Source organism: Oryza sativa, chromosome 4, assembly GCF_034140825.1.
Source record: "Oryza sativa Japonica Group chromosome 4, ASM3414082v1".
Taxonomy (NCBI): Eukaryota; Viridiplantae; Streptophyta; class Magnoliopsida; order Poales; family Poaceae; genus Oryza; species Oryza sativa.
Window position 1 is genome coordinate 27,687,473 of NC_089038.1, and position 24,981 is coordinate 27,712,453.

The following is a 24,981-nucleotide window of genomic DNA, read 5'->3' on the forward strand; positions in this document are numbered from 1 at the left end:
TACTGTTCGGGTTATTCATGTGCTGACTTTACGCTAACATCTTCATCAAGGGGTCTTCCTAGCTCTGTGTTATTTCCCTTCTAGTTTCATCGGGGTGTTAGAGATATAGTTTTGTATTCCTATCTCCTACCCTTTTTCTCTGATTCTCTCTCGATTCTGTTTCTATAAATAGATTGTAGAGATAGAGATGTACCGGGTCTATGTGTACTTATGTGCATGATTAATCTAATTATCGCAATGACTCCTAGCGCTTTCACGCCGGCCATCGTAGGGGACGCCGCTCGCCTCTAAAGATTGGTCGAATTGGGTGCGTGATTTCCTTACTCAGGTGCTCACCCCCTCCTCACCTCCGTCGTCGTCCCCGTAACTTTCTCTTCTCCCTCGACGGAGGAGAGTGTTGGTTCCATCGTCACTACCGCGAGCCTCATTCAACTCATCTACTAATCACTATGCTGTTCTGTTTACAATGGTTTGAGAATCCTAAAAGCGGAAACATTCTTTGGTTCCCGCTAATAAACCCGTTCTTTAGTGGTGGATTAACAAAACCAGACAAAAGATTCAGTCTTTTCGAAGATCTGTAGGACAGATTTAATCAGCTAGTGGTTTCTGCTGCAGAAACAACAGGCGACCATCTTCTTCTGAAGAAAGGAAAAAAAAACAGCAACAGTCAGCAGCGCTCTTCAATCTGTCTGTGGATGGATGCTCTGAACCGAAGCGCCAGTAACCTGAACGCACGTGTTTCTATCGTTTCCATCCGCCAATGTTCGCGTGGGTTGCAGGCGCGAACCAAAGTGGAGCACGACTAATGGCCGAGATTTTTATTCCTTCTCATCATCGTATAATTCATCCATCCAATTATTCAGCGAACCTATCCGGCCTTGGCAACGGAATAGCCTATCTGACAGAGTGACAGTTACACCCACAAAACCTCTACTGACGAAAAGCTGATGCAAACTTCGCGTTGAAACGCACCATATTGAATTTGAATTATTGATCTCTCGATGATAAACATCCGCAACCTTTTTTCACTATTATGCTTCAGTCTTCAGAGGGATGTAACAAATCAGTGCAGGCCAAGCTCGGAGGTGACATGCAGTGGAACCAAAAAGAGCTAAAAGTCTTAAAAGGTCGTAGCGTCAATGAGTGTCCAGTTCATCGTGTTTGTGTCAGCGAGTTAAGTACCCTGTTTGTGGAAGTAGTGACGGTGAGATTGCCACGAAAGGGAAAAAGGCAATGTGCCAACCTTCACAAAAAAAGAACTTGTGGTGCGAGCCGGAGAATCTGTTGGTGATAAGTTGAGGGAACCGCAACGGTGGGCAAATGCGATCGAAAAAGGGATCGTCGCTGATGCGGACATGATGGGCTGACGGGAACTGGCACGGCACGCCGAGATGCCAATATTTCTCTCGCCAGATATGGCACGACGACGCTACTGTGCTAGCACTTGTCCTCGACTGTGTTTCAGTATCGTAGCACTTGACAATAAGCACAACTAATTGTTGTGTTTTCATCTAATTTTCTTCTCAACTGATATACACAGTACAGAACCCCAACCCCTATGAACAGCATTTCTGCTTTTGGGGATTTATCCGTCATAGCTACACCCGTTCTTCCTCTCGCTGCGCCTAAATCTTAAATCTAAGTCCAAAACGCTCGATACACGATCTCTTTTCTAGTGTTTCTGCATTGACGCTATACGTCTATACGATCTCTTTTTTTACGATCTATACGTCTGCATTGACGCTGTAAATTACAGCGATGCATTGGCTAGTTTCCCGGTATGAACTTCATGCAGATGGGTGGCTTGACCTTGGCCAGCGCGAGCAGCGACGAAGGGAACGTCCAAATCCCGTCGCCGCAGATGAGGCCGGACGCGACGGCCGGCACGAGCAGCGCGGCCCTCTTGCCGTCGAACCTGTGCCAGAGGAACACCACGAGGCTGCCGGCGCACATGTCGATGGCGAAGCTGGCGCCGACGAGGAACGGCACGGCCATGGCCATGGGCAGCGGCATGTACCGCCCGTACCTGCGCGGCAGGAAGTCCCGCGCCAGGTTGGCGAGCACCGCGAACGCGAAGAACCCCGCGCACAGCTGCAGGCAGTGCCTCGGCAGCGCCGAGAACCCCTCCACGCCGATGATGGCCATGTTCCGGTAGATGAGCGCGTACGGCGCCTTCCAGTACCCGTTGGGGTCGCCGACGTCGAACGCCTTGTAGAAGAGGAAGAAGGTGAGCGGCGCGACGACGCACCCCATCAGCGTGCCCACCACCTGCCCGACCAGCATCGACCGCGGCGAGGTCAGCGTCAGGTGGCCCGTCTTGAAGTCGTGCATCAGGTCGGCGGAGATGAGCACCAGCTGCTTCACCAGCCCGCACCCGACGAGCCCGGCCACCACGCCGTCGTCCTTCCCGGCCCACGCCGCGAAGATGAAGAGCGCGATCTTGCCGTAGTTGTACCCCATGTTCATGTCGGTGAGCCCCGTGCCGTAGGCGTTGCAGAACCCCAGCGCCGGCGCCAGCAGGTACGCGATGATCACGTAGTACCACTTCACCTGCCGGAACATCACCGGGATGAGGACCACGGCGATGACGCTGAGCAGCGTGTACCCGGTGTACGCCATCCAGGTCGGGATGTTGTCCCGGTTGAACACCTCGTTCCGCTGCATGTCGTCGATCGCCATGGTGTCCGCGTCCGCCACTGCAAATGCGTAATGAACTACTCCTGTAAGCTTCAGCCTGAACTGAAAATACGCGAGGCGATCTAAATCTTTTTTTACGGTGCATTTACCTCTGTTGTTAAGACCCCTGCGCCTTGATCTTTCGCGTACGCTCTTGAGAGTGACAACGATCACTTTGACGAAGTTGTAGAAGCCATCTCCAACGAGAAGTGCAATGCAGATGAAGGACTGCACAGGTAGCGATGTTGAGTTTTTTTTTTTCAAAAAAAAAAAAAGCTAGGAAATGTGTATATATTGTGCTGCCTGAACTAGTCTAGTAGTACTACAAATGTACCATTATTGGGACAGGTGAACTGATGAACACACCTTGTAACCGAACAGGCCCGACATGCTACTTTCAGATGCCTTAGCAGAGTACCAATTCCCCTTCTGCTTGCCGATGAGCGGCCACATTATTCCCCAGGAGAGGATCGCGCCGAACAAGAGAGAGAGGTTGACAAGGTGAGAACAGATCATCCCGGCACCAACATACGTGAGACTGAAGTCGAAGAAAAATCTGGTGATGGAAGAAATTACTCAGCAAAAAGTTGTTTTTGTTGCGGCTTTACCACTGAAGCATACAATGATCAGTGAAAAAGAAACAGTAAATAAAAATTGTATGGAAACAGTAAAAAAATTACGTATGTTTCCAAGCTTTCAGCCCAAAGGTAGGGAACTGGAGGAATCCGCAGACGTCACCGCCGGTGTAGAACCACTGGAAGAAGCTCCACAAGAAGCTGATGCCGAAATACCTGAGGAATCCACGGACTTGCTTTCTGGCATTGAGGGGAAACCATTGAATCAAGTCAGTGAATCCCAACTATTTCTGCAGCGTTTTTGGTCGGCTCAATCATGATTTCATCAGCACTTGGCTGAAATCTGAAATAAAGAGCTTACTTCGCATTCTTATCTCCTTGAGGCGTGTGAAACCCGTTTATGAGAACAGCAGTCGCTGTCCCACTTGGATATGTTAGCTTGTAGTCGATGACCAGCACCTGCAAAATATCGGTTTTTATCAGATTCCTTCATTTTTGCATGATTGCGATAATTAGCCCACTTTTTGTTCAGAAAAAAAAAGACTGAAGGACACAATAAACGTGTAGAATAGACTTTATCAGTAGTGTACTGTAGCACTCCAAACCATAACTGAAAGACACAACAGGTCCTTAATAAGTGAGAAAAGGAGAAAACGATGGTTAATGTTTGTTAATCGTGGTCAACGATTGCAACTCTGATGCTGAACGATCGTACAACCAATGCCATTTTTTTCAGAACGTATGACAGTAAAGATCAATCTCGGAAAATTCAGGGAATCTGTCAGAAACGGTAAACGCTGAAAGGTACGGCATGGAAAGGGGAAAATCAAAGAAGAGCAAAGGGAGTCAGTAGTGTACCTTTCGGAGAGGGAGCAAGGTGAGGAGCCCCACGAAGCTGGTGGAGAGGAGGAACCCCGTCATCCACCCGATCCCGGGCTCCTTGTAGCTCCCCGGCACGTTCCCCGGCGTGCTCGCGCCGGACAGCTCGTACGTCTTCTTGTTCAGCCCCAGCAAGAACGACCCGAATCCACCTGTGCTCCACGCGAACGCGCGACGCGGTTAGCGCAACGAGACGCCAAGATTGGCCGGGGTGATGAGAGGGGAGGGGAGACAGGAGAGCTACCGCCGTAGCCGATGGTGTAGCAGGCGACGGCGCAGGTCTGGATGACGGTGTTCTCCTGGCGGGTGAAGGGGCGGGAGGCAATGCCGAGGCGGTCGAGCGCGTGCGTCCATCCCCGGAGCGCGAGGAAGGCGAGCAGCGCGGCGGAGACGTTGAGCGTGGGGATGAGCCCCGTGGTGAGGCTCAGCTTCATCACGATCACCGTGTACACCACGCCGATCAGCAGCGCCGCCACCATCCCGCGGGCGGTCACCTGCTCCCGCCACGGCGGGACGCGCTCCGCCTCGCGCGCCGCCGCCAGCGCGGGCTCCGACTCCATGTCCTCCGCCGCCTCCGGCGTCTTCTCGATCTCCAGCGCGCCACCGCCGCCCAGCGCGTGGCGGTCCATGCTGCCGGCCGCACCCGACGAGGCGCCCCCCCTGGGGACTAGCAGCTCGAGCTCCGAGACGTCGGCGGCGGCACCGGTGGCCGCGGCGGCTGCAGGGGAGAGATGTAATCGTGAGCACATTTGTTTACGCGTACCAGGGCGACACAATCCAACAACCCATCCATGTGCGCCCAGCGCCCTTGCATTAGACAGAAGAGTACAAGCGCCGTTGAATTGAAACGGGCAGGATTAGTTATAAAATTGGCTTCTAGCAAAGCCAGAGGCATTTGGCCATCTGCCACTCTGCTCCACGGGGGTCAGTAATGACAGAGGCCAACAAGGCGACGAACAAAAGAACCACAAATCACGAGCAGAAACCAGAAAGGCAGCAAAAGCACAATCCAACACCAAATTGTAACGAGCACCGCATGCAGAAACCTCTCACCTGTACTGTCCTCCCTGCGAAAACAGCAGCACCGCTCGGAGACGACGATCAGACGAACGCCACCACACCGGGGATGGGAACGAGAGGAGGCGGCAGGCGGGTCAATTAAATAGGCGTCAACTGCGGGGAACGACTGAACGAGAGAAGCAGCTCGGTTCACTGTACTGCACCCCCTCTGCACGACGTATCCAGTACACGTGTGGATGCGGGGGAGAAGTACAAAAAAGAGAAGGGGGGGAGAATTTTCAGAGGTGCAGTACAAGGGGAACGGACGGCGACGAAAATGGCGGGGTCGGTCAGTGATGTGCGATTTTTTTTTCCAAGAGCAACGAGGGGTTGGCGTTTGGACCCTGCACCTGCAGCAACCTCCTCTTCTTCTTCTTCTTCCTCCCGTGCACTTGACTTTTGCATGGTTGGGTGAGGGATCGCGACGTGTGGAAATACAGGAATAAACTGGTGATGGGAGTGTGCCCCATGGCTTTGCAATTTTCTTTCCCCTCTTTCCGTGGTCGGATGCTCGGATTTTGTACATGTACTGCTTGTCCAGTTTCAATCTACGCGATCTTAATTTGTGTGATCTAGAGTCGTAGTACAAGCATTCGCAATATTTGAGGAGTTCGTGTACGCAAATGCAAACCTCATGTACCTAGTCGCATGATTGCTACAGATGCAACAGATTCAGTATCGCTTGATTTCGTGTAAATAGTACTAGTAGTAGTATCATGCGACTGAGGTATGGAATATATGGCATTGGTTGTCATACTCATACCCGTCTCCACGAATCGGCACACGATTTAAAGCATGACAAAAGAGATAGTGAAGTGATATCATTAAATGAGCTGGAATTTTTCTACGTTAGAAGTGAAGAGAATTTTATGGGTGGAAAAGAGAAAGAAAATGTGATATTGGAGTTGCAGTTTGTATAAATTTATTCACCGTATTCAATAATTTAGCGAGACCAGAGATTTATCGTTGGCATCTGGACGTGTGTTGCTCCTCTTATTCCTGAGGCACACGAGTGTAGTGTGCATCTTTCTATAATAATAATAGAAAAAAGAGCCTTATCAGTTGTCCATATTTTCTAATAAGCCAAAATAGCTTATTAGAGAATAAAAATTAATTTATAGGTAAAAATTTTATATATTTGTTCATAGTGATTAAAAGCCAACGCTAAAAAGAAATTAAGTTCAAAATATTTTAAAATCAAATTCAAAATTTTAAAATTTGGTTTTTGCTTTGAATTATTAGGCCAACCGATGGGGCTAAGAGTTTTGGAGGTGTTTCACTGTGTTAAGCTGCTGCTACACAGCCGTAGTAGTGCGGCTGACACCGTAGATATATATCTTTGCTCTGGTATTATAGTTACTGCCCCGCTTTCAGTCACAATTGGTACTACCGAACACCCCCTCTATGTGTTATACTCAACTAAATTTTAACTGTGCAAATATAGTTATCGTGCATGTGCACTCAACCGCGTTCCACCTCACTTGGTGGTTCCACGTCACTCTTAATTCAATTGATGTCAAGTTAGTCCTGATATAATTATAAAGGAAAAAATTGTACTCCTGGTATCCAGCTTTTTTCTGACTAAAATTTAGGGGGCATATTTAATTGCAAATTAATTCATTGTTTTTGGAAAGTCAAATTCATAATAGAGTTGGCCGCATGAACTCATGCCTGTTCAGTGTATGGTGTTCCGAAATTTAATACTAAGAAATAGATAAGGTAAAGTAGCATTCTTATGAGGCTACTTGCCAGAAATGATATAATCAGAAAATGATATGATCAGAAGTTGGACATGAACAATGACTCTGTATATCCAAATCGAAAGTCAAATAGCATAGGCTAGAGATCGTCGAGCACTCGAGCCCCCAATCAATCTGTAGCTATTACGAAACCCAGGTAATTAAGTTAAGAAATCCGGTGCATCCATCTCATTTTTCAATTAAGATTTCCCATTGACTGTAGTTTTTTTTTTTGTTTGGGGGGTATTATTCTTCCTAGAATATTGGTGGAGTACAGCCGGTTGCAACGGTTTGTAGTAGAATGAACAATGCGCGACACAGTATTGTGATAAAGCCTCTGCATCAGTATAAAAAAAAGGAACTGAAGTCGTACCATTAAATGCCCTTCTTTTGAGATTATAATGTTGATTATAAAGAGCACGTAGCAAACGATAAGATTTTTCTAAAAAAAAACTTTCCTCACCTATATTTCTTAAAAACATTTTTTAAAAGTGCATTTTTTGTAATATTAATTTATTCGTTTGTATACTCAAGTAATTAACATAAACTCAGTTAACAATTCATCATCCATTAGCAAATTCAAATTGTCCTAAATTAGCTGGGTTTTCTATCAGTATTAAAGAAATTCTATTGGTTACACTGGAGTACTGGACTAATATTTAACTGGTACGGTTAATATAAACCTAGCGCAACTCTGTTGGAAAGTCAAATGCATATTAGAGATAGCCAGTTAGCCACATGAGCTCATGGTTTACAGGAATCAAGTGTATGGCGTTCCAAATTTAATAAAGAAAACAGATAAGGTAAAGTAGAATTCCTCTGATGCAACTCGCCAGAAATGATCTCATCAGAACAGGGGAAACATACACTAACATTTCTAAATGGCAAGTCAAACAGGCATAACATATAGAGATCACCGTGACCCAAATCAATCTGTAGAGTCGTAGAGTGGACGATCGACAAGGCCTCGTTGTGATAGAGAGCATCACTGCATCAGCATCGGCCTATAAAGGCAACGAGTGTCATACGGAGTATTAGCGTTAGTTGCCAAAAACAAGCCTGGAGTTAGCTCCATGTATGGCAGTATGGACTTCTGAAAGGAGCTAGAAAAGTTCTTAACTAACCAAAAGCATCTGAAACTGACGCTACTTTCCTCCTGGTACTGCTACTCTGCTAAGAAGATTTTAAGGCTACGAAACTTTCGTAGAAGCCTACATAACGAAAAGGTTGCATGGGCACGATGAACAACTTGGAGACACGAGACCCATAACTGGGCCATCAAGCCCATCATGCCGTCAAGAATCAGGAAAAGGCCCAAACTGTAACCGCTCCTACTACATCAGCCCAACGTACCAACCTCATGGGCTTAATCGGCCCATTACGCGCTGGTTCGGCCCGGTACAGCGCATGCTGCAACCGCGTACAGGCCATCGGAACGACACGTCGGATCGTCGGCGTCGGCAGCAGCGGTTAAATTAACAGAGGCGGGAGGGCAGCAACAAGTCAACCTGCCACCGTGCCACCGCCTCTCCGTCCCCATCACCCTCGCAATTACTCCACCCGCCGGCCAGCCCAATTGTCGAAATGGCAATCACCCACATCACATGCAGATCCTCCCTAAACCACTCGATCATCCCGCCCCCACTCCTCCTCCTCCTCATCCAGGTAGATCCCAACAGCCGATCAGATCTCCCACTCCATTATTCGCCTCGCCCATTGCCCCGTGGCCACGGGCGAAGCCGGAGGGAGGGGAGAGACGCGGTTCCTCGGTCGCCATGGACGGGCTCATCAAGGGGCTGATCAACGTGGCGATCGACGCCGTCGAAGGCGCCGGACGAGGTGAGCGGGGCGGCGAGGACGACGCGCCGAGGAGGCACCGCCCCGCGCGGGAGGAGGAGGAGGGCCGCGGCGACGAGCGGTCGCGGTCGACGTGGGCCGAGGTGAGCGCCACCTGTTCGCGCGATTGCGGAAGAAGATAAAGGAAATCGTGAGGGATGTAATTGGTTGGGTTTGTCGGTCTAAGCTTCTTAGTGTTTTGGGGATGTGGCAGGTGGTCTCCGATCACAAGGGCGGCGAGGCGGAGGAGCGCCCGGACCATCGGAATTCGAGGCGGGTGAGTGACGATTGCTGTTTTGTCTGGGAGAACATTAATCCAGACCGGAATTCGGTTTTAGTTAATCTTCTTCTGGTAGTTTGCAGTTAGTGTTATGGTAGTAGGGGCGTAGTTAAGGCCCGTTTGGCACAGCTCTGGCTCCCAAGTCCAACTTATTTGGAGCTGGAGCTGTTCCAAGCGGTCCAAATCCTTTGTTTTTCGGAGCGGAGTTAGCAGAGCTACTCCACAAATTTGTACTACGGGGGTGGAGCTGGGTTTTTCTGCTCCACAGCTCCACTCTACCCCAAAAGACCCATAAGTGCTTAATAATTTAATTCTCTGGTTGAATTTAGGATGGGAGGCAAGAGAGGAGGGAGGATGGGGATTGGGAGAGGGTGGATGGCCGGAAGCAGCATCAGCACAACCAGGTTTTCCATTTTGTGTACACATTTTCTGTAAAAATTGTAAGTGTGCCACTCTGCTTACGTAGCTGGGCTCCACGTCTGTAGTATGAGGAAGAGTACAGGAGGGACAGTAGTAGCCGACGCCCACAGCAGCATCAGCAAGCGCCAGCTTACAGGAGGCAGCAACAGGTTCGATTCAGTTATCTTCTTCCTTTTTCTTTTTGCAATACAGATATGTACATGAATTTGAGCAATTCACATATTATATGTTTGTCGTGTTGTAGCCTTGGTGGTGCTTTGGTGGTTGTGTGTGGCACATTTTGAGTTTGTTCCTTAGTCACAGAATAGTGATATAGAGTGTACAGGTCTAGTAGTATATGCGCGTTATGTAGAATGACTCTTTATTTCTTTGATCTTCTTGTTTAAGCTTCTTCCTGAAAAATAAAGAGTTGGTCTAATGGTACAGCTCGATTGAAGCTTGTATATCTCAACCTTGGCTCATTAGCTTTCAAAAGGAAAACAAAAGGAGATGGAAGCTTGGAGTGAATACTAAATAGAGCTTGATAATCTCATTTCCGGATGTGTTTTTCCTATGCTCGTTGCGCTTGACTAATGAGTTGATCAAGTTAATAATGTGCTAATATTTACTGCAAAATACATGCTTATAATCTCATAAACGAAGTTACAATTATTTAACAGTTCTTCCTGCTGCTATTTAGTTTTTTTTTCTAGCATCAGTTTGAAGATGGGACAGGTATTTTGAGTGTATATTGTGGAGGCTTACCTGTTTGGTTTGGGGTACTCAGGATGGAGATGAGAGAAATGATGGAGGGTGGCAGACTGTTGGTGAGAAAAAGCATCATGGAAGGCCACAGCAGGTTTGCTTTTGGTTTTCTAACAATTAGATACAATAACATCTGCAAATGTTATAACTTACTGAGATTTTTAGGTATCTGTTTTTGAGTCAATTTGAGCCCATGTTTATACTCAAGGTCAACTGACTACTATAAATACCCCGACACCCCGTATCACTGTTCTTGTTTGGCTGAATAAAGTCAATAAACTTATTACATATTATTTTCTAAAAGATATTTAACGTCTGTCAGTTGATGCTGTCTTTGAACTGGTTAGCATGCAAAAAGGGCCCCTAAGCTATTCCATTTTGTTCAACCAAACCCCTTTTCTTAACTTGTTGATTTGAGCCCCTGAGATATCTACAATGTGTAATCAAGCATTCTATTGCACTCTCTGTTATATGACAAAATGAGCCCCAAGTGTCAGGCACAGTTGACCAACAATCTTTCAGGTTTTGAGCAATACCATTGACCAATACTTTGAAGCTTTATGTATCAGCCCAAGCACTTTGGTTTATTGTACTTTTTGAGAACTTTAGTGTTTGCATCGTTCTACCACTGTCAGAGTCAGTTACCCTTTTATAAATGAACTGATCGTCAGTTTCCATTTCACAATATGAGATCGCCGTATTAATATATTCTGAGCTTCCTTATCCTGTCTGAATTCTGAGCACCTTCATAATTACTATACTATACAGTCTGAAGCATGGAATGCATACAGAAGGCCACCATCTGAACAACAGTACTGTGAGGATGCTGGTCAGATCCACCATGGCCTAAATGTAGAACCAACCAGGGAGGAGCTCAACAGCTTATCAAGAGCTTGTAGCCGGCTGTGGGAACTCGATATGAACCGCCTAACACCTGGTAAGGACTACAGAATCGAATGTGGCGAAGGGAAGAAGGTATATCAGAAGGGTGATATGGCATCTGAAACTTTGTTCAGCTGGCTAGGCGATGATGTGCTTAGAAAGCCCACCTACTCTCGTTTCTGCGCGCTTCTTGACAATTACAATCCACATCAAGGGTACAAAGAAGTTGTTACTCAGCAGGACAAGCACGAGGAAGTAGCATTTATTGAAGAGATTGCCAGGACAGCGCCAATCAAGTACTTACACCGGTATTTAGTGCTCAAGGGAGTCGCGTCTCAAGACTATGAGGACTTCAAGAGAATGCTGACATCGCTATGGTTCGATTTGTATGGAAGAGGTGGCAGTTCTAGCAGCTCTTCTGCATTTGAGCATGTGTTCGTTGGTGAGATCAAGGGACGACGAGGACAGGGAGAGAATGAGGTCTCAGGATTCCATAATTGGATTCAGGCAAGTTCTTGTAATGTTACAACAGTTCTTGTATTCCTTGCATAAAAATTACTCTGATTGGTATTTCGTGAAACAATTGCAGTTTTACCTGGAAGAAGCCAATGGGAATGTGGATTACCAAGGTTACATATTCCCAAGGAGGCGTGGGGAATCGGTAAGTATCTAGTCTTAAAATTGATAGACAAGATGAACTTGATTATGAGTAATGGAGCTAAAATGTGCAATGCTCCTTTTGGCAGCCTGATTCAGAGACACAGCTATTGACTATTCAGTTTGAGTGGCACGGTGTTCTGAAATCGGTATCCAGCACTCTGATTGGTGTCAGCCCTGAGTTTGAGGTTGCACTCTACACGCTCTGCTTCTTTATGGGAGGGGAAGATAACCGCGTTGAGATTGGCCCGTACGGAGTAAACATCAAGTGCTACCGAATGGGAAACAGCAAAATTGGGTCAGCATTTCCAATTGCAGATAACTGAATTCGTTCCATGCCTGCTCCTGCGTGTATGTGATTCCTTCAGCTTTCAGTTTCACGAAGTTATTAGTGTGCTGTTCGATTTGGTCGTTTACACAAAAGAACCACATTGTTCAATTTGTTGTCACAATGTCTCTACTGAAAATTGTATTATTTGGATTAACCATGCTGTACAAGTTGTAGTCACAAAGTCCTGTAATTTGTTTTTCTCAAAACCCGTAACAAAAAAATATCATCTCAGCACAAAAAAAAAATCCTTCAGAAGTCAATCCTGCATTGTGATTGTCAACTCCGACAAGAGAATGAACAGGTCACGTCGCGGCAGTGGCAGCAGCAGCCGCCCTCATGAGCATGAGCCTTCTCCTCGCGTGAGCGCTCGCGCTCGCGTTCTCCCCGAGCGCAGCAAGGTGGAGCATCCGCCGCCTCGCCGCCGCCGCGGCCACGGCCACGTCGTCCTCCACGGCCGCCGCCGCCGGCGAGCTCGAGCTCTCCTCCCCGGCATCATCATACACTTCGCCGTCCAGCTCGGCGTGCCGCGTCGCCCGCCTCAGCCGCTCGACCACCTCCGCCATCGCGGGGCGGTCCTTGCCGTGCTTCGCGAGGCAGCCGGCGGCGAGCTCGGCGACCTCCCTGGCCGCTCTCACGGAGTACCTCCCCTGCAGCCTCCCGTCCATGATCCGGCCGAACCGCGGGCTCCCGGCGGGGTGCCGCCGCACCCACTCGAGGAGCTTCTGCTCGTCCTTGGGCCGACTCTTGTCGATCGACCGCCGGCCGGCGAGGATCTCGTACAGCACAACGCCGAAGCTCCACACGTCGCTCTTGGTCGTGAGGTGCCCCGTCCGGACGTAGTCCGGTGCCGCGTAGCCGTACGTCCCCATCACCTGATCCACCAAAGCCAAAACGGATTCATTTCTGAAGAATTCAGAAGTGATATGATCCGTGTTGAGTTGACACATTTTCTGAACTGTGATGTTTGCACATACCGCTGTGGAGACATGTGTCTGACCTTCTGATGGCCCTTCCCTTGCTAATCCGAAATCTGACAGTTTGGGTCTGAACTCATCATCCAGCAGCACATTTGCAGCCTTGAAATCACGGTATATGATCTGACAAACAAGGAAAATCAGGTGAAAATGGTGTGTTTTCTGATGAAGACGCGCAGTTTTTCGGAGAAGATGTGGATTACCTGAAACTCCAGGCCCTCGTGGAGGTACAGTAACCCCTCGGCAGCGCCCAGCGCGATCTGCAGCCTGACGCCCCACGGGAGGACGGGGTGGGATCGGTCGAACAGGTGGTCGTCCAGCGTCTTATTCGGCACGAACTCGTACACCAGCAGCCGCTGCGGGCCTCGCTCCGTCTGCGCCGCGCAGTAGCCGAGGAGGTTGACGAGGTTGGGGTGCTCCACGACGCCCAGCAGCTGCACCTCGGCGAGCCACTCCTTGTGCCCCTGCACGAGCACGATACAATGGAGTCGTCACAAATGGCGGAAGCGGTCGAGATCAACCGGGAGCGTGTCGTCATGTGTGTGCGTGCCTGGCGGCTGTCGGGGTTGAGCCTCTTGACGGCGACGGGGGTGCCGTGGGGCGGCTCGCCGGGGAGGCGGAGGACGCCGCGGTAGACGCACCCGAAGCCGCCCCGGCCGACCATGAGCAGCGGGCTGAAGTCGCCCGTGGCGCCGCGGAGCTCGCGGAGAGCGAGCTCGCGGGGGGCGCCCTGCCTCGCCTCGTACGGCTCCGGGGTGCTCACCGCCGAGGAGCTCGCCGACGGCCTCGTGCTCGCCCACGACGACGTGCACGTGCTCGGCGCGGCGGCTGGCACGGACACGTTCGAGCACGCATCGGTGGAAACGGCGGCAGCGGCACTCGGGGAGGGCGGAGCCGGTGCCGGCGCCGGCGCCGCCACCTCCGGCCGTCTCTTGCTCCTGCGCTTGTCCTGGAAGAGGCACATGCAGCCCATTTCTTGGAGGAAGAAGCCCGGCTGCTACCACAATTTCAGGTACTTCAAGAACTCAGAGGTTGCAGAGAAAAAGATCACGCATTGGTGATTAAAACAGAGACATTTTCTATTTCTTCTGTTGCTCGACAATGACTTGTCTGTACTTCTACGTGATTAAAATCCAACCAGGAGAAGGCCAAGAGCAAAGAGAACACAGTGGAAGGAAGAACCAATCGATCAGAGAAGAAAAATCCAGCAAAGCCAGATTTCTGCCAGATGGAAGAGAAATCCAACAGTAGACAGCTGCCGATCACAAGAAACTCAATGGCAGCAGATGCTCAAGAGGAGACATGCCTCCAAATGGCCGAATCGTTTGATACAACAGTCATGGACCATGAACTGTGTACTGCCTACCGTGATCCGGCTGACCGGCTCCGAAGAATCAAAGTGCTCAACCAGTCAGTTCTCAGTCACCTCCCCTGCCAACCTCTTTATCCTTCTTGCTTTTGCTCGAAGCAAGCAGAACGCACACACGGTTTCCTGCTAATCTGCATTCTGCAAGCATCATGGGTGTTTGAAATGTTCAAACTTCAAACATTACGGCGTCCATTGGATCATCAACACTACAGGATGCGGAAAGATATCCGCAGCCACATCTCTGGCTTTCTCCCAAGTCCCAACCACCGCCTCCTCTCCCTCGACCGCTGCCTGAACCACGAGAGGATGACTAGATGATCCCACACGGCACACTACATTGATGTTGCTAATAACATCCTTTTTTTTCTTCCTCTTTGTGCTCATCTAGTCATCTCTCGTTCTCTTTTTTCATTCTTGGAAATCTGCACCCGGTTGACAAGAATTATTGACTGCCGAACAGTGATGTACTTCAACGTATTGACCCGGATACGTCGTTGTTGGCCTGCTCGGTGAGCTATCTATGTCCTGACTTTTTGCTTCACTCTGTGTCCATCTTGACCTGCATGGCTGACTATCTTGTCGTTCGGTCCAAAAACCGGCGCCTTATGAGCGGAGGACAGGATAAATGATGTCCCAAATTATCACAGCAAAACAGATTCCTGCCGCAGGTAAGGGCATATACAACGGTATTTATTAATGGTCTCTCTATTGCCATGCAAATAAATTTAATATATCGAAGAAAGATAAACGAGTATGGTTGTTATGCATGACAGCGGCTTATAGTCGACTCTTAGCATTTATAAGAGCAATTTTTGTTGTATGGCGGTGAAAGAAAGGAAAAAAAAGTAAGAAAAAGTATTTTGATACATTAATGATTAGAGACTATGTTGTCTCTAACTGTTGTAAGATGCTAGTCTCTAGGTAATGTAGAGTTCATATCTGACTCTACCTTTGTACACGTCCTAAGCTAATCTAGTAGAGTATTTCTTCAGACTCCAAATACTATAGTCAATAACACGTGCATTGGCACGGGTTATATACTTTACTAGTACTATGTATGTTCCATGTGTTGCACTTGCAAGGGGATATAGAGTAAAACGAATGAATGGTTTTATAAAAAATCATTTTTTTTTCTATTATGGTTTTCTAGCGGATCTATTCTCACGTGGAAGAGAATTTTTTACCATTCTTGAGGTACCACGAGGTACCAGGTACTAAGAGGTACCAACTTTGTCTATCCATCCGTTTGCAAAGGATACGATCGGAATAACACGTGTGGTAACCCTTCGCTCTGCATCCTCGTCTTAATTTGCTCTGGGCACCGGTGACGTCCGCGGACGGCGCGGCCTCGCCTTTCCTCCAGGGTGCCATCGGGCGTCCGTCCATCGTTGCGGCCTTCGATCCAAGGCGCCACCTCCATCCGTCCAGTGCGCCGCCGGGACTGCCGGCCATCGATCCAGGGCGTCGTTGCTTCACAAAGACAGCCTCCCCGCTTCTTCTGCTAGCCATCTCCACCCTCCCCGCTGCAGGGCACCGTTGCCTTCCTCTTTCAGCCATCTCCGCCCCCTTTGCTCCTGGTCATCGTGTTCGCCCCAACTCCACACAGCACCAGTGAGTACGGATCCAAATTAAGCTCCACACTTTGTCAGTCATGCCATGTCCATAGCATGCAGAGTGGTTTGTTATTCTAAGCCTTGTTTAGTTCCAAAGTTTTTTTTTTCCAAACTTCCAACTTTTCATCACATCAAACTTTTTATACACACAACTTTTCTATCACATCGTACCAATTTTAACCAAACTTCCAAACTTCAGTGTGAACTAAACACAGCCCTAGTAGCTCGCATGAAGTGAGTCTTCAGTATTTTAGAAGTGCCAAAGTCTGTTTCTGGAACTCTGAACCTTCTGAAACTCACCTGAAGTGGAAGTGTGGAACTCTAAATTTTCTTTAGTGTAGTATTCAGGTAGTACACAATGCTTATTCAGATCTTGTTTGTGGAACATAGGATTTGTTAGGAATTTACATCAGACATGTATTCAGAACTTTTTGAGGACGGCTGATCTTCAAGCTCCCTGTTCCTTCTTTAGATGATTATTGGAGTATTGTTCTTGAAAAGGCTCTTTCGTAAGCCCTTTTGTAAGTAATTATGATTCAGCGCATATTTGATGCAATTGGTTTGCAAACAAAGCTCTGGTTTGCAAGACTACTAGTTTTTTTTTTTGCATCAGGCCTCTGAATACGTGGATTTATACTGCCTTCTCCAGTGAGAAGCTTTGGGCCTGTTTGGGGAGCTTTAGATTCTGAGAAACAGCTGTTTGGTAGCCAGCTTCTGAGAATCTGGAAAAGCTCTGAAACCCAGCTTCTCCAGCTTCTGGCTTCTTAGTTCATTTTTCAGAATCTGTAACTACAGATTCTCAGAAGCTGTGGACTATTTGGGGCAGCTTCTAGCAGAAGCAGCTTTTGGGAAAAGCTGCAGCTGGGACAAGCTCCCCCAAATAGGACTAAATTTGTCTGCTTCCAGAGTTCCAGTTGCCTTGCCGCATGTTGCTGGAGGCCTCAGCCTCGCCGTAGCCTGTAGCTACCGCCGCCCTGGCGCGATTGGCCTGGCAGCTGCCGGTGCCCTTGCGACGCCCTTCCTCACTCTAGCGGATTAGGGAGAAGAGACGAGGAGACGACGCCATCAGGATTGAATTGGCAAGGGGAGGAAGCGGGAGTGCCGACGGGATGGGACCCTGAAGCCGCCATTCCCCTCGGCTCACCTTCCCCGAGGTCTATACATACTAATAGGGAGGAGGGACTAGACCCCTCTTCCTCCCTCCGGCCTCCCTCCGCTGTCGCCGAAGAACGGGAGAAGAGGAGGAAGAGGGGCCGAACAAAAGAAGGGATTACAATAGCTTGATTAGGGGAAACTAGAGAGCTCTCCCGCCTGTTGAGTCTAGGCTTCAAGGATCAAAGTTCCAGTATTGAATTAGAAGAGGCCGAGGAGTAAGGTAGCTTACAAAGGAGGAAGGGAGGGTAATATACCATTAAACTTCGTTTTTATTCATTGCAATGCAAGTGCAGTATTTTGCTAGTACCATTAATCTTGAGTATTATATTGTTCGTGTTCCATATTATTTTCTCCAAAGAAAGACTCAACTGCCGAGTCTCCGGTCCCACATCCATAATTTCATCGACACCGACTTCAATTTACAGGGCAAAAACAAAATACAGTTCACGAAAAGACCAAAACGCCCTCTGCCTCGCAGGAGACCGGTCAACGCGTGAGACAAGTCTTGATGGCAATAGCGTAAATACGCCCGAACGCCCAGCGTCATCGCAGGATATACGCCTCGACCCGGAGATTACCTAGGCCAAAGGGTTCCGTTCCTTTCCGTGTTGCCTCCCACCGCAATCTCGTTTCGGCTCTCCGGCCCTCTCCTAGGGTTTCGATTCCTCGCCCCCTCGATCCTCGACGACGCGAGGTGCGTACGCCCATGGATTCTATAGCCTCGCCTTCCCTCCTCGATTCGATCCTTGGTCCATCTAAATCCGTCGTCTTTGTTTGGTGATCTGCAGGTGGTTTTCCTTTTTTTTTTGGTTTTGTTTGTGAGAGTGGGGGGAGATGCCGCCGAAGGCTAGGAGGGGCGCCGCGGCGGCGGGGAGGAAGGGGCCAGGGACGAGGGGCAGGCTGGTGAAGGCGCAGGCGGCCGTGGAGGAGGTGCCCGCCGAGGAGGTTAAGGCTGCGGAGGAGGCCCCGAAGGTGGAGGAGCAGAAGCGCCAGCCGTCACCGCCACTGCAGCAGCCGGCCGCGGAGGAGAAGGCCTCGTCCGACGCTGCAGCGAACGGCGCGAGCCACGGTGAAGGTATTGCTTGCTTCTTCTTCTTCTTTCTTTTTTTTTTTTGGTATAGATCGTTTATGTTGGGTTGTACTATGTCAGTTTTTTGGTATATTAAGATGATTGCTGCATTAGTGTATTTTTATGTGGGGTGCAATGAACGTCCGAAGTAGCATGTCATGGATGTCTTGTTATATTGACTGTTTTCCATTTAATCCTGGTTAGCATTGCTTATGGTCGCATGGTTTGCAGTTGGAATATTAGATCTATGAGATCATTTAGTACTGTTCCAACGGTTGGTCTTTGATTCAGTCTGAGTACATGGCATTGCCCTTCAACAAACAGCAACATTGATCTTTCCTAGTTTTATGCAAGCAAAACATAGTGAGAACCACTCTTAATAAAACATTGAAGATCATATGTTTATGGCAAAACATAAAAGATCGTATGTTTATACTTTATACTCATGGCTGTTTTTTTGGCTATATTTTTATTGGATAGCAGTTGCCCATGTAGTAAGGTTGTACTTATTTCATTTTTAGATGAGGGAACTACAAAAGAAACATATGAAGAGGATAAAGGTGAACGATTGGAATTTGAAGATGAACCAGAATATGAAGAGGAGGCTGCTGTGGACTACGATGAGAAGGACTTGGAGCAATATGAAGAGCAATACGAGGATGGTGATGAAGTGGTGGAATATACTGAAGATGTGATTGAAGAGGAGACGGATATGGTAGACGAGGAATTGGATGGTGGGGACGATGGGGAGGGTGAAGGATATGAAAATGCCGAAGAAGAGCATAATGTGGATGTGGAGGATGAAGAGCATCATGAAATGGTGAAAGAGCATCGCAAGCGGAAGGAGTTTGAAGTTTTTGTTGGTGGGCTTGATAAAGATGCAACAGAAAGCGATCTTAGGAAGGTTTTTGGTGAAGTTGGCGAGATCACTGAAGTTCGTTTGATGATGAACCCTGTTACAAAGAAAAATAAAGGCTTTGCCTTTCTGCGATATGCGACTGTAGAACAAGCAAGGCGGGCGGTGTCAGAGCTAAAGAATCCTTCGGTTGGTCTAAAGATATGGATATTTTATATTATGGTGTGTTATTATTATAAGTAATAATCTCATAATTCATTAAATGCTGTAGGTGAGAGGCAAACAATGTGGTGTTGCTCCTAGTCATGACAACGATACTCTTTTTGTGGGCAATATCTGCAAGACATGGACTAAAGAACATGTAAGATGCTGAAACAGTTTTTCTTTTTTCCTATTCTGTTGTTACCTGAATAATAACTTATTTGGGCATGTACAGCTGAAGGAGAAACTCAAGAGTTACGGTGTTGAGAATTTTGATGATCTACTATTAGTTGAGGACAGCAATAATCCAGGAATGAATCGTGGGTATGCTTTACTTGAGTTTTCTACTCGCCCTGAAGCAATGGATGCTTTTAGGCGATTGCAGAAGAGGGATGTAGTTTTTGGAGTTGATCGTAGTGCAAAGGTTTCCTTTGCTGATTCCTACCCCGAAGTTGACGATGAAATAATGGCACAGGTAACCACTTATTTTGGTGCTTTTGTTTGTTGATGTTGCAAATTTGATTAAATCTGTTGAATCCTTATTCTGGTTCTTTGGTTCAGGTTAGAACTGTATTTATTGATGGCCTTCCTCCCTCATGGGATGAAGATCGTGTCAAGAAGTACCTTAAAAAATATGGAGCTATTGAGAAAGTTGAACTAGCCCGAAATATGCCAGCAGCCAAGAGAAAGGATTTTGGGTTTGTTACTTTTGATACACATGATAATGCTGTTGCATGTGCTGATGGGATAACTAATTCTGAGATTGGTGAAGGTGACAGCAAGGTCTGTTTCCCCAACTGAGTTTGATGGGTCTTTTTTACTGTCTACTCATTCTGTTGGACATGAACTAATATTACACAACACCTTGCTACTTGATGGTTCAGGCAAAAGTGAGAGCCAGATTGTCGAGACCATTGCAGAGACCTCCTAGAATGAAGCATGGATTAAGAGGAAATTTTAGGGTTGGGCAGGGTGCTCCTCGAGGTGGACGTTTTGCATATGATCGTCCTCCTCCACTTCGCCGGCCTCCACCTCGTCTTTTAAGACCCGATGTTAGTCGCTTACCACCACCGGTCAGGAGCCGCCCACTGAAGAGGCCAGTAGATATTAGAGATAGGCGCCCTGTTATGTCAATACCAGATAGAGTTAGGCGTTTGCCTCCACCCGAGAGATCATATGACAGAAGGCCCCCAGGTGTGCAGATGTTATGTGCAATCTATTCTCTCTCTCTCTTCTTTTGCTGTGCAAACCACTGTAGGTCACTTTTTCATACTTCATCTGTTTACAGCTCCTGTGTACCCAAAGAGAAGCCCAAGGAGAGAATATGGAAGGCGTGATGAACTTCCTCCGCCAAGAAGCAGAGCTACCTTTGGTGACTATAGTTCAAGAGTTCCAGTGGATAGACGCCCCTATAGGGATGATTATTCACCCCGGGGGTCAGCCTATTCGGACCTAGGTCCTCGTAGTGCTCCCCGCCTTTCTGATAGGCGAGCATATATTGATGATGGTTATGGAGGGAAGATTGACCGTCCTTTACCAACATATAGGGAGGGCCGTGGTCGTGATTATGATACAATGTCTGGTTCAAAACGCTCATATGCTGAGATGGTGAGGGCAGTTAATTATTGTTCTCTTGTGTTTCATGCTTTCTCCTCATATTCCTCAGCCAACTAAGACATTGCTATTGTTATGTCAGGATGATGTGCCACCTCGATATCATGACATTAGTGTTCGTCAGTCTAAGGCACGCTTAGACTATGATGTTGGTGGCAGCAGTGCCCGGTATGCAGATACATATAGCGAGAGGTTGGTGTACATTTTGAAATGTTCCTTCTCTTTGCTTATATATATATATATTTTAATATCTTACCTGTACATTGCTTGTTTTTGAAGGCTTGGACGATCACATGCGGGATACAGTGGTGGCAGATCTGTCTCTGGTCATGATCCAGTGTACAGTAGTGGTCGGCATGGCATGAGTTATGGAGGTATATGCTCTTGAACGCTCTGTTGTGTTAGGGTACCTGTGCTCACGTGCTCAATATATATTAGATATCTATTCTCACACCATTTGGTGTTTCACCTTTTCAGGTTCCGCAAGCAGTAATGATGCTGGTGGAATGTACTCATCAAATTTCAGTGGTAGCTACATGTCTCGTGGGTCTGATGTGAGTCTTCATCAAAATGTTATCTCCAGCTCATTATCTATATCAATTTTTGTTGGCCCAAGCTTTCTATCATGTTGGTTTCCCCAATTTATTCATATTTCTCTTTGTGCAGGTTGGTGGAAGTTCATATTCATCACTTTACTCAGGGCGTAATGTAGGTAGCAGCAGTGGCTACTATGGCGGTAGTGGTTCTAGTTCATATTACTGAGGTGCGTGTTCAATCTGAATCTGCTCTGTTTCTCCTTGAGTTTAAAATTGTCCTGCATAAAAGTTTTCATTGATGTCTCACACCACCACCACCACCATCGCTGCCATCATCGTCTTAACTGCTCACTTCAGAGAAGGCAAATGCTTCCCCTTCTATCAAACAAGGAACACCCTCCGTGATCAACCATGAATTGTTTTGATGGTACAGATTTTGCATCATATCGTCTATGGAACACACATGGCACCGTAGGAGGTTGGTGTAGGCCCCGGATTGTATGGAGCTCCTTAATTTAAGGCCTACGGACCTGGACAAGAAGTGGCAATTGTGTGTGGTGCTCCTGAATTAGACATGATCAAAGAAGTCAGAAACACCAAGTTGGTTAAAGCAATAGTCTTGTGGATGTTCTGGCTAGTTTCTTTAATGTAAGGCTTTGCTTTATTTGGTCAAGAATTGTGAACATAATCGCCAGCTATGGTATCTTGGCATGTTTACTTCCAGTGTTTCTAAACATTTTTGAGAGATATGGAGTGTTTCAGTAAAATAGTATTATGAGGTAGTTCCCTGAAATACATGGTGCCTTGAAGATCTCTTGTGATGTGCTGGCTGAAGATCAGACTTACAAATGAAGCCTTAGAAGGGGGCGCTTTGTGTAAGGCTGTTACTTCTGAAACATTTGGCATCTGCTCTCTAGTGGTTTGGTAATTTGCTGTGCCAAAAGATGATTGGTCAGACTGAAACTCTGGACTAGTTATTTGGTAACTGCTGAAAAATTGGATTTGTTGGTTGCTGAAATTGGGAGAAACCATTTATATGGCTCAAAGTAGTTCTTTCACCAAGCGATTACCTAGGCCTTGCCATAATAAGTTTAAGATAACAGAACCTGCAGTTACAGAACTATGATTATGGTCTTGGATTGCCGCTGTTGATTAGCAGCAGCATAGAATTCAGGGCACCCAGGTATATCTAACAAGCAATGCCATCATTGAGCACAACATTTCACTTGCTACTCGTTTCTGTAATTTCTGTCAAGTGCTGCATGGAGCATGGATAATATATCTTTGGGAAAGAAGTGGTAATTGGACAATTGCAAACTTTGAAGAAATTTGCAGGAAGCATGAAGCATGATGCACTGACTAAATAAGTTTCAGAAAAAAATAAATATGGTTTTGCTATGACACCTATGTTTGATTTACCATCATGATAACATGATAGTTATGGTATATTTGGGCCCTTTATCCCATTAGATGGAGATATATTTGGGCCAAATTTCTTACAACCAAATTTATTTTGTAACAATTTTTTGTAAATAGACAATTTTACCAAGATATTAACGCATTAGGGAACAAGTTCTCTGTTGATAGCTATAGGCAGTAGCGGATGCAATGTGTGTTCTAGTGAATTGGTGAAATTGATGGTTAATACTACCAAATACGAATTACACAGTATACAGAGAGCTGCAACAAACCTAGCAAACTTGTTAGTGTTAATACAACCATTCTCTGAGGTATAGGAAGGAGTTAATACAGTAAGTGACTGCATTGTCTGAAATTTACTCGATTCATCATATAAGTGATAATAACCATTATTGGATCCTGAGATCAAAGTTTGCATTTTTACACTTCAAATTTTTATGTGTGTACTACATTTGCCAGCCCTTGCAGTAACTAGAAATGTTTTAATATTTCTATCACTTCCTGTTTAGTGTGTTTGTTGGAGTAGGATCCCATAAGGGCAACCCACAATTATTTCAGATCTTGGTGAACTGCATTAGTTTATCATTTATGGATGGAAGATTGCACTATCCAGCACAGAGAGAAGGTATCGGTGAATTCGGATATTGGATTGAAATCTGAGGGAATCAGCACCATGTTGTTGGATAATTAGGTGCCTGTCTAAAATAGAAGGGGAGGAGGGGAAGGAAGGGACAGTTGGTTGAATTTAGTGGAATGAAGATAGCCAGAAAACAGCATGATCATAATTTTACAAGATAGACTATGGAAGCATTTTTGTTCAAGTAGCAAATGCAAAGCAACATAAACGATTTGTTTGAGGGCCTCGAATTGGTGAACAGAAAACTTAACCATACAGTTTAGTTGATTATTTCAGCTGCTTTAGCTACAAAACTATACTGATTTGAAGTAGAAAAGAACAAATACACATATTAATCTACTACATATCTATTGAATTATTAATATTTAATACAATGCATCTTTTATACCTTATGGTCACAAAGTTTCATTGCATTCATTTAGTTCAGTACTACTTTTTTGGTGATGGTATCTTCTAATTTTGACATCTGAATAGTTTCAGTAGAATCAACTGGCACATATATTTTATTAGTTCTGAATGCTATAGTGTATCTCTTGTTGATGTTTATCTCAGTTAAATCATGTCTAATAAATTCATTTTATCCGCCTATTTTTCTGCTGTTTGCTTGGCCAAGTACTGGAGTACTTTATTTTTTCTCATGTGGTGTGAGATCGATTTGATACTGTAGCGGAGCACTGGCTTGGTTGTTTTAGAAGATGTGCTTTGACCTTATACTAGTAGATAGTGCAGTTGTTATACAAGATGCTGCTTGTTGCTGCACTACTATTTCGTCCATAACCTGGAAGGAACTGCTTCATGAGAGGTATACTAAACGCAGATCAGAGTTCCTTTTTTCTCCCTTCTTTTTTCTACTTTTCAGATTTGTAATGAGCATTGTAAGCAAGGGAACGGATTTCATGTACAGGTATGAAATGGTTGCGTTGAGATTGCATGAAAAACTATACTTGATTGGGCCTGTTTGTGTCTGGCTGTGATGATGTGCTCCGTATATCTTTTGCTTGCTATCGCGGACTTGTGGTATAGGCTATATTCACAGTTTCATCGGGAACGTAGTTTGCGTCGCCACAGCCTTGTCGAAGGGGGTTGATTACTTGAATGTCCTGAGGCTCAGCTACGGCCAATGTGAATTTGTACTGATGATGCTTCAGCCCCCATGGGGATGTTACTGCGTTAGAATGCATTAAATCATTTGAAGGTCTATATAGGAATGCATCTTACGACTTTAAGGCCTTAGGCCATTCACAATGTGGCGTATAGTTTCGGGTTGCCATCTCGGAGATTCCCCTCTAGAGCAGCTGTGTTCGTGTGTCGCTGCGATGTCCTACACTCATAGCGCGGCGTGTGGTTTGAGGGTTGCTAGATCGGAGATTCTACTACATATCAGATTATCAGCCACGGGCGTACCCTCACGAGGCTACTCTTGTTGAGGGCACGGGTGGCCCGGCCGTGGCAAGGCCACT

The 24,981-nt window shown here is 46.7% G+C and overlaps 4 protein-coding genes across 8 annotated transcripts; 2 read left to right on the forward strand and 2 right to left on the reverse strand.

Moving 5' to 3' along the window:
- Positions 1-1,374: 1,374 nt before the first annotated feature.
- On the reverse strand, positions 1,375-5,372 carry LOC4336546 (probable metal-nicotianamine transporter YSL16). The gene is made up of 8 exons (NM_001402405.1): positions 5,184-5,372; positions 4,375-4,848; positions 4,110-4,282; positions 3,613-3,710; positions 3,357-3,491; positions 3,043-3,232; positions 2,787-2,904; positions 1,375-2,696 (listed from the first exon to the last, which is right to left on the reverse strand). Exons 2-8 carry the CDS (start codon positions 4,757-4,759, stop codon positions 1,768-1,770), a joined length of 2,028 nt encoding a protein of 675 aa, NP_001389334.1. The 5' UTR covers positions 4,760-4,848; positions 5,184-5,372; the 3' UTR covers positions 1,375-1,767.
- A 3,137-nt stretch (positions 5,373-8,509) lies between these two features.
- Positions 8,510-12,338, forward strand: LOC4336547 (uncharacterized). The gene is made up of 8 exons (XM_015780081.3): positions 8,510-8,868; positions 8,979-9,041; positions 9,374-9,448; positions 9,530-9,613; positions 10,231-10,302; positions 10,977-11,597; positions 11,680-11,751; positions 11,837-12,338. Exons 1-8 carry the CDS (start codon positions 8,533-8,535, stop codon positions 12,071-12,073), a joined length of 1,560 nt encoding a protein of 519 aa, XP_015635567.1. The 5' UTR covers positions 8,510-8,532; the 3' UTR covers positions 12,074-12,338.
- Positions 12,069-14,465, reverse strand: LOC4336548 (probable serine/threonine-protein kinase PBL19). Of its 2 annotated transcripts, XM_015780083.3 has the most exons (4): positions 13,603-14,465; positions 13,256-13,516; positions 13,053-13,175; positions 12,069-12,950 (listed from the first exon to the last, which is right to left on the reverse strand). In XM_015780083.3, the coding sequence occupies exons 1-4, from the start codon at positions 14,023-14,025 to the stop codon at positions 12,381-12,383; spliced, it is 1,377 nt and encodes a 458-aa protein (XP_015635569.1). In that variant the 5' UTR covers positions 14,026-14,465; the 3' UTR covers positions 12,069-12,380. The 2 variants fall into 2 exon arrangements, with proteins under 2 accessions (XP_015635569.1, XP_066165608.1); XM_066309511.1 differs by having other exon boundaries at positions 12,069-13,175.
- A 3,309-nt stretch (positions 14,466-17,774) lies between these two features.
- Positions 17,775-24,476, forward strand: LOC4336550 (uncharacterized). 4 transcript variants are annotated; one of them, XR_003241870.2, is made up of 14 exons: positions 17,775-17,883; positions 17,978-18,264; positions 18,780-19,303; positions 19,386-19,475; positions 19,551-19,790; positions 19,877-20,098; positions 20,200-20,509; positions 20,604-20,923; positions 21,012-21,121; positions 21,209-21,303; positions 21,407-21,483; positions 21,596-21,692; positions 24,189-24,323; positions 24,426-24,476. XR_003241870.2 is itself a non-coding variant. In XM_026024761.2 (13 exons), exons 2-12 carry the CDS (start codon positions 18,024-18,026, stop codon positions 21,689-21,691), a joined length of 2,325 nt encoding a protein of 774 aa, XP_025880546.1. In that variant the 5' UTR covers positions 17,775-17,883; positions 17,978-18,023; the 3' UTR covers position 21,692; positions 24,189-24,476. The 4 variants fall into 4 exon arrangements, 3 of the variants coding, with proteins under 3 accessions (XP_025880546.1, XP_015635566.1, XP_015635565.1); XM_026024761.2 differs by having other exon boundaries at positions 24,189-24,476; XM_015780080.2 differs by lacking the exons at positions 24,189-24,323; positions 24,426-24,476 and adding an exon at positions 21,823-22,258.
- The last annotated feature ends 505 nt before the right edge of the window (positions 24,477-24,981 follow it).

What these genes read in the sequence shown, in the direction of transcription:
- LOC4336548 (XM_066309511.1), bottom strand. Translation starts at nt 14,025, where the DNA reads ATGGGCTGCATGTGCCTCTTCCAGGACAAGCGCAGGAGCAAGAGACGG. An exon ending in TCAACCCCGACAGCCGCCAG is followed by an intron (nt 13,517 to 13,602) that starts GCACGCACACAC and finishes GTGCTCGTGCAG; the next exon opens with GGGCACAAGGAGTGGCTCGC. An exon ending in ACGAGGGCCTGGAGTTTCAG is followed by an intron (nt 13,176 to 13,255) that starts GTAATCCACATC and finishes CTTGTTTGTCAG; the next exon opens with ATCATATACCGTGATTTCAA.
- LOC4336546 (NM_001402405.1), bottom strand. Translation starts at nt 4,759, where the DNA reads ATGGACCGCCACGCGCTGGGCGGCGGTGGCGCGCTGGAGATCGAGAAG. An exon ending in CGGGCCTGTTCGGTTACAAG is followed by an intron (nt 2,905 to 3,042) that starts GTGTGTTCATCA and finishes CTACCTGTGCAG; the next exon opens with TCCTTCATCTGCATTGCACT. An exon ending in CAGGGGTCTTAACAACAGAG is followed by an intron (nt 2,697 to 2,786) that starts GTAAATGCACCG and finishes ACGCATTTGCAG; the next exon opens with TGGCGGACGCGGACACCATG.
- LOC4336550 (XM_026024761.2), top strand. Translation starts at nt 18,024, where the DNA reads ATGCCGCCGAAGGCTAGGAGGGGCGCCGCGGCGGCGGGGAGGAAGGGG. An exon ending in CAGAGCTAAAGAATCCTTCG is followed by an intron (nt 19,304 to 19,385) that starts GTTGGTCTAAAG and finishes TAAATGCTGTAG; the next exon opens with GTGAGAGGCAAACAATGTGG. An exon ending in GCATGGCATGAGTTATGGAG is followed by an intron (nt 21,304 to 21,406) that starts GTATATGCTCTT and finishes TCACCTTTTCAG; the next exon opens with GTTCCGCAAGCAGTAATGAT.
- LOC4336547 (XM_015780081.3), top strand. Translation starts at nt 8,533, where the DNA reads ATGCAGATCCTCCCTAAACCACTCGATCATCCCGCCCCCACTCCTCCT. An exon ending in AGCAGCATCAGCACAACCAG is followed by an intron (nt 9,449 to 9,529) that starts GTTTTCCATTTT and finishes CCACGTCTGTAG; the next exon opens with TATGAGGAAGAGTACAGGAG. An exon ending in ATCATGGAAGGCCACAGCAG is followed by an intron (nt 10,303 to 10,976) that starts GTTTGCTTTTGG and finishes TATACTATACAG; the next exon opens with TCTGAAGCATGGAATGCATA.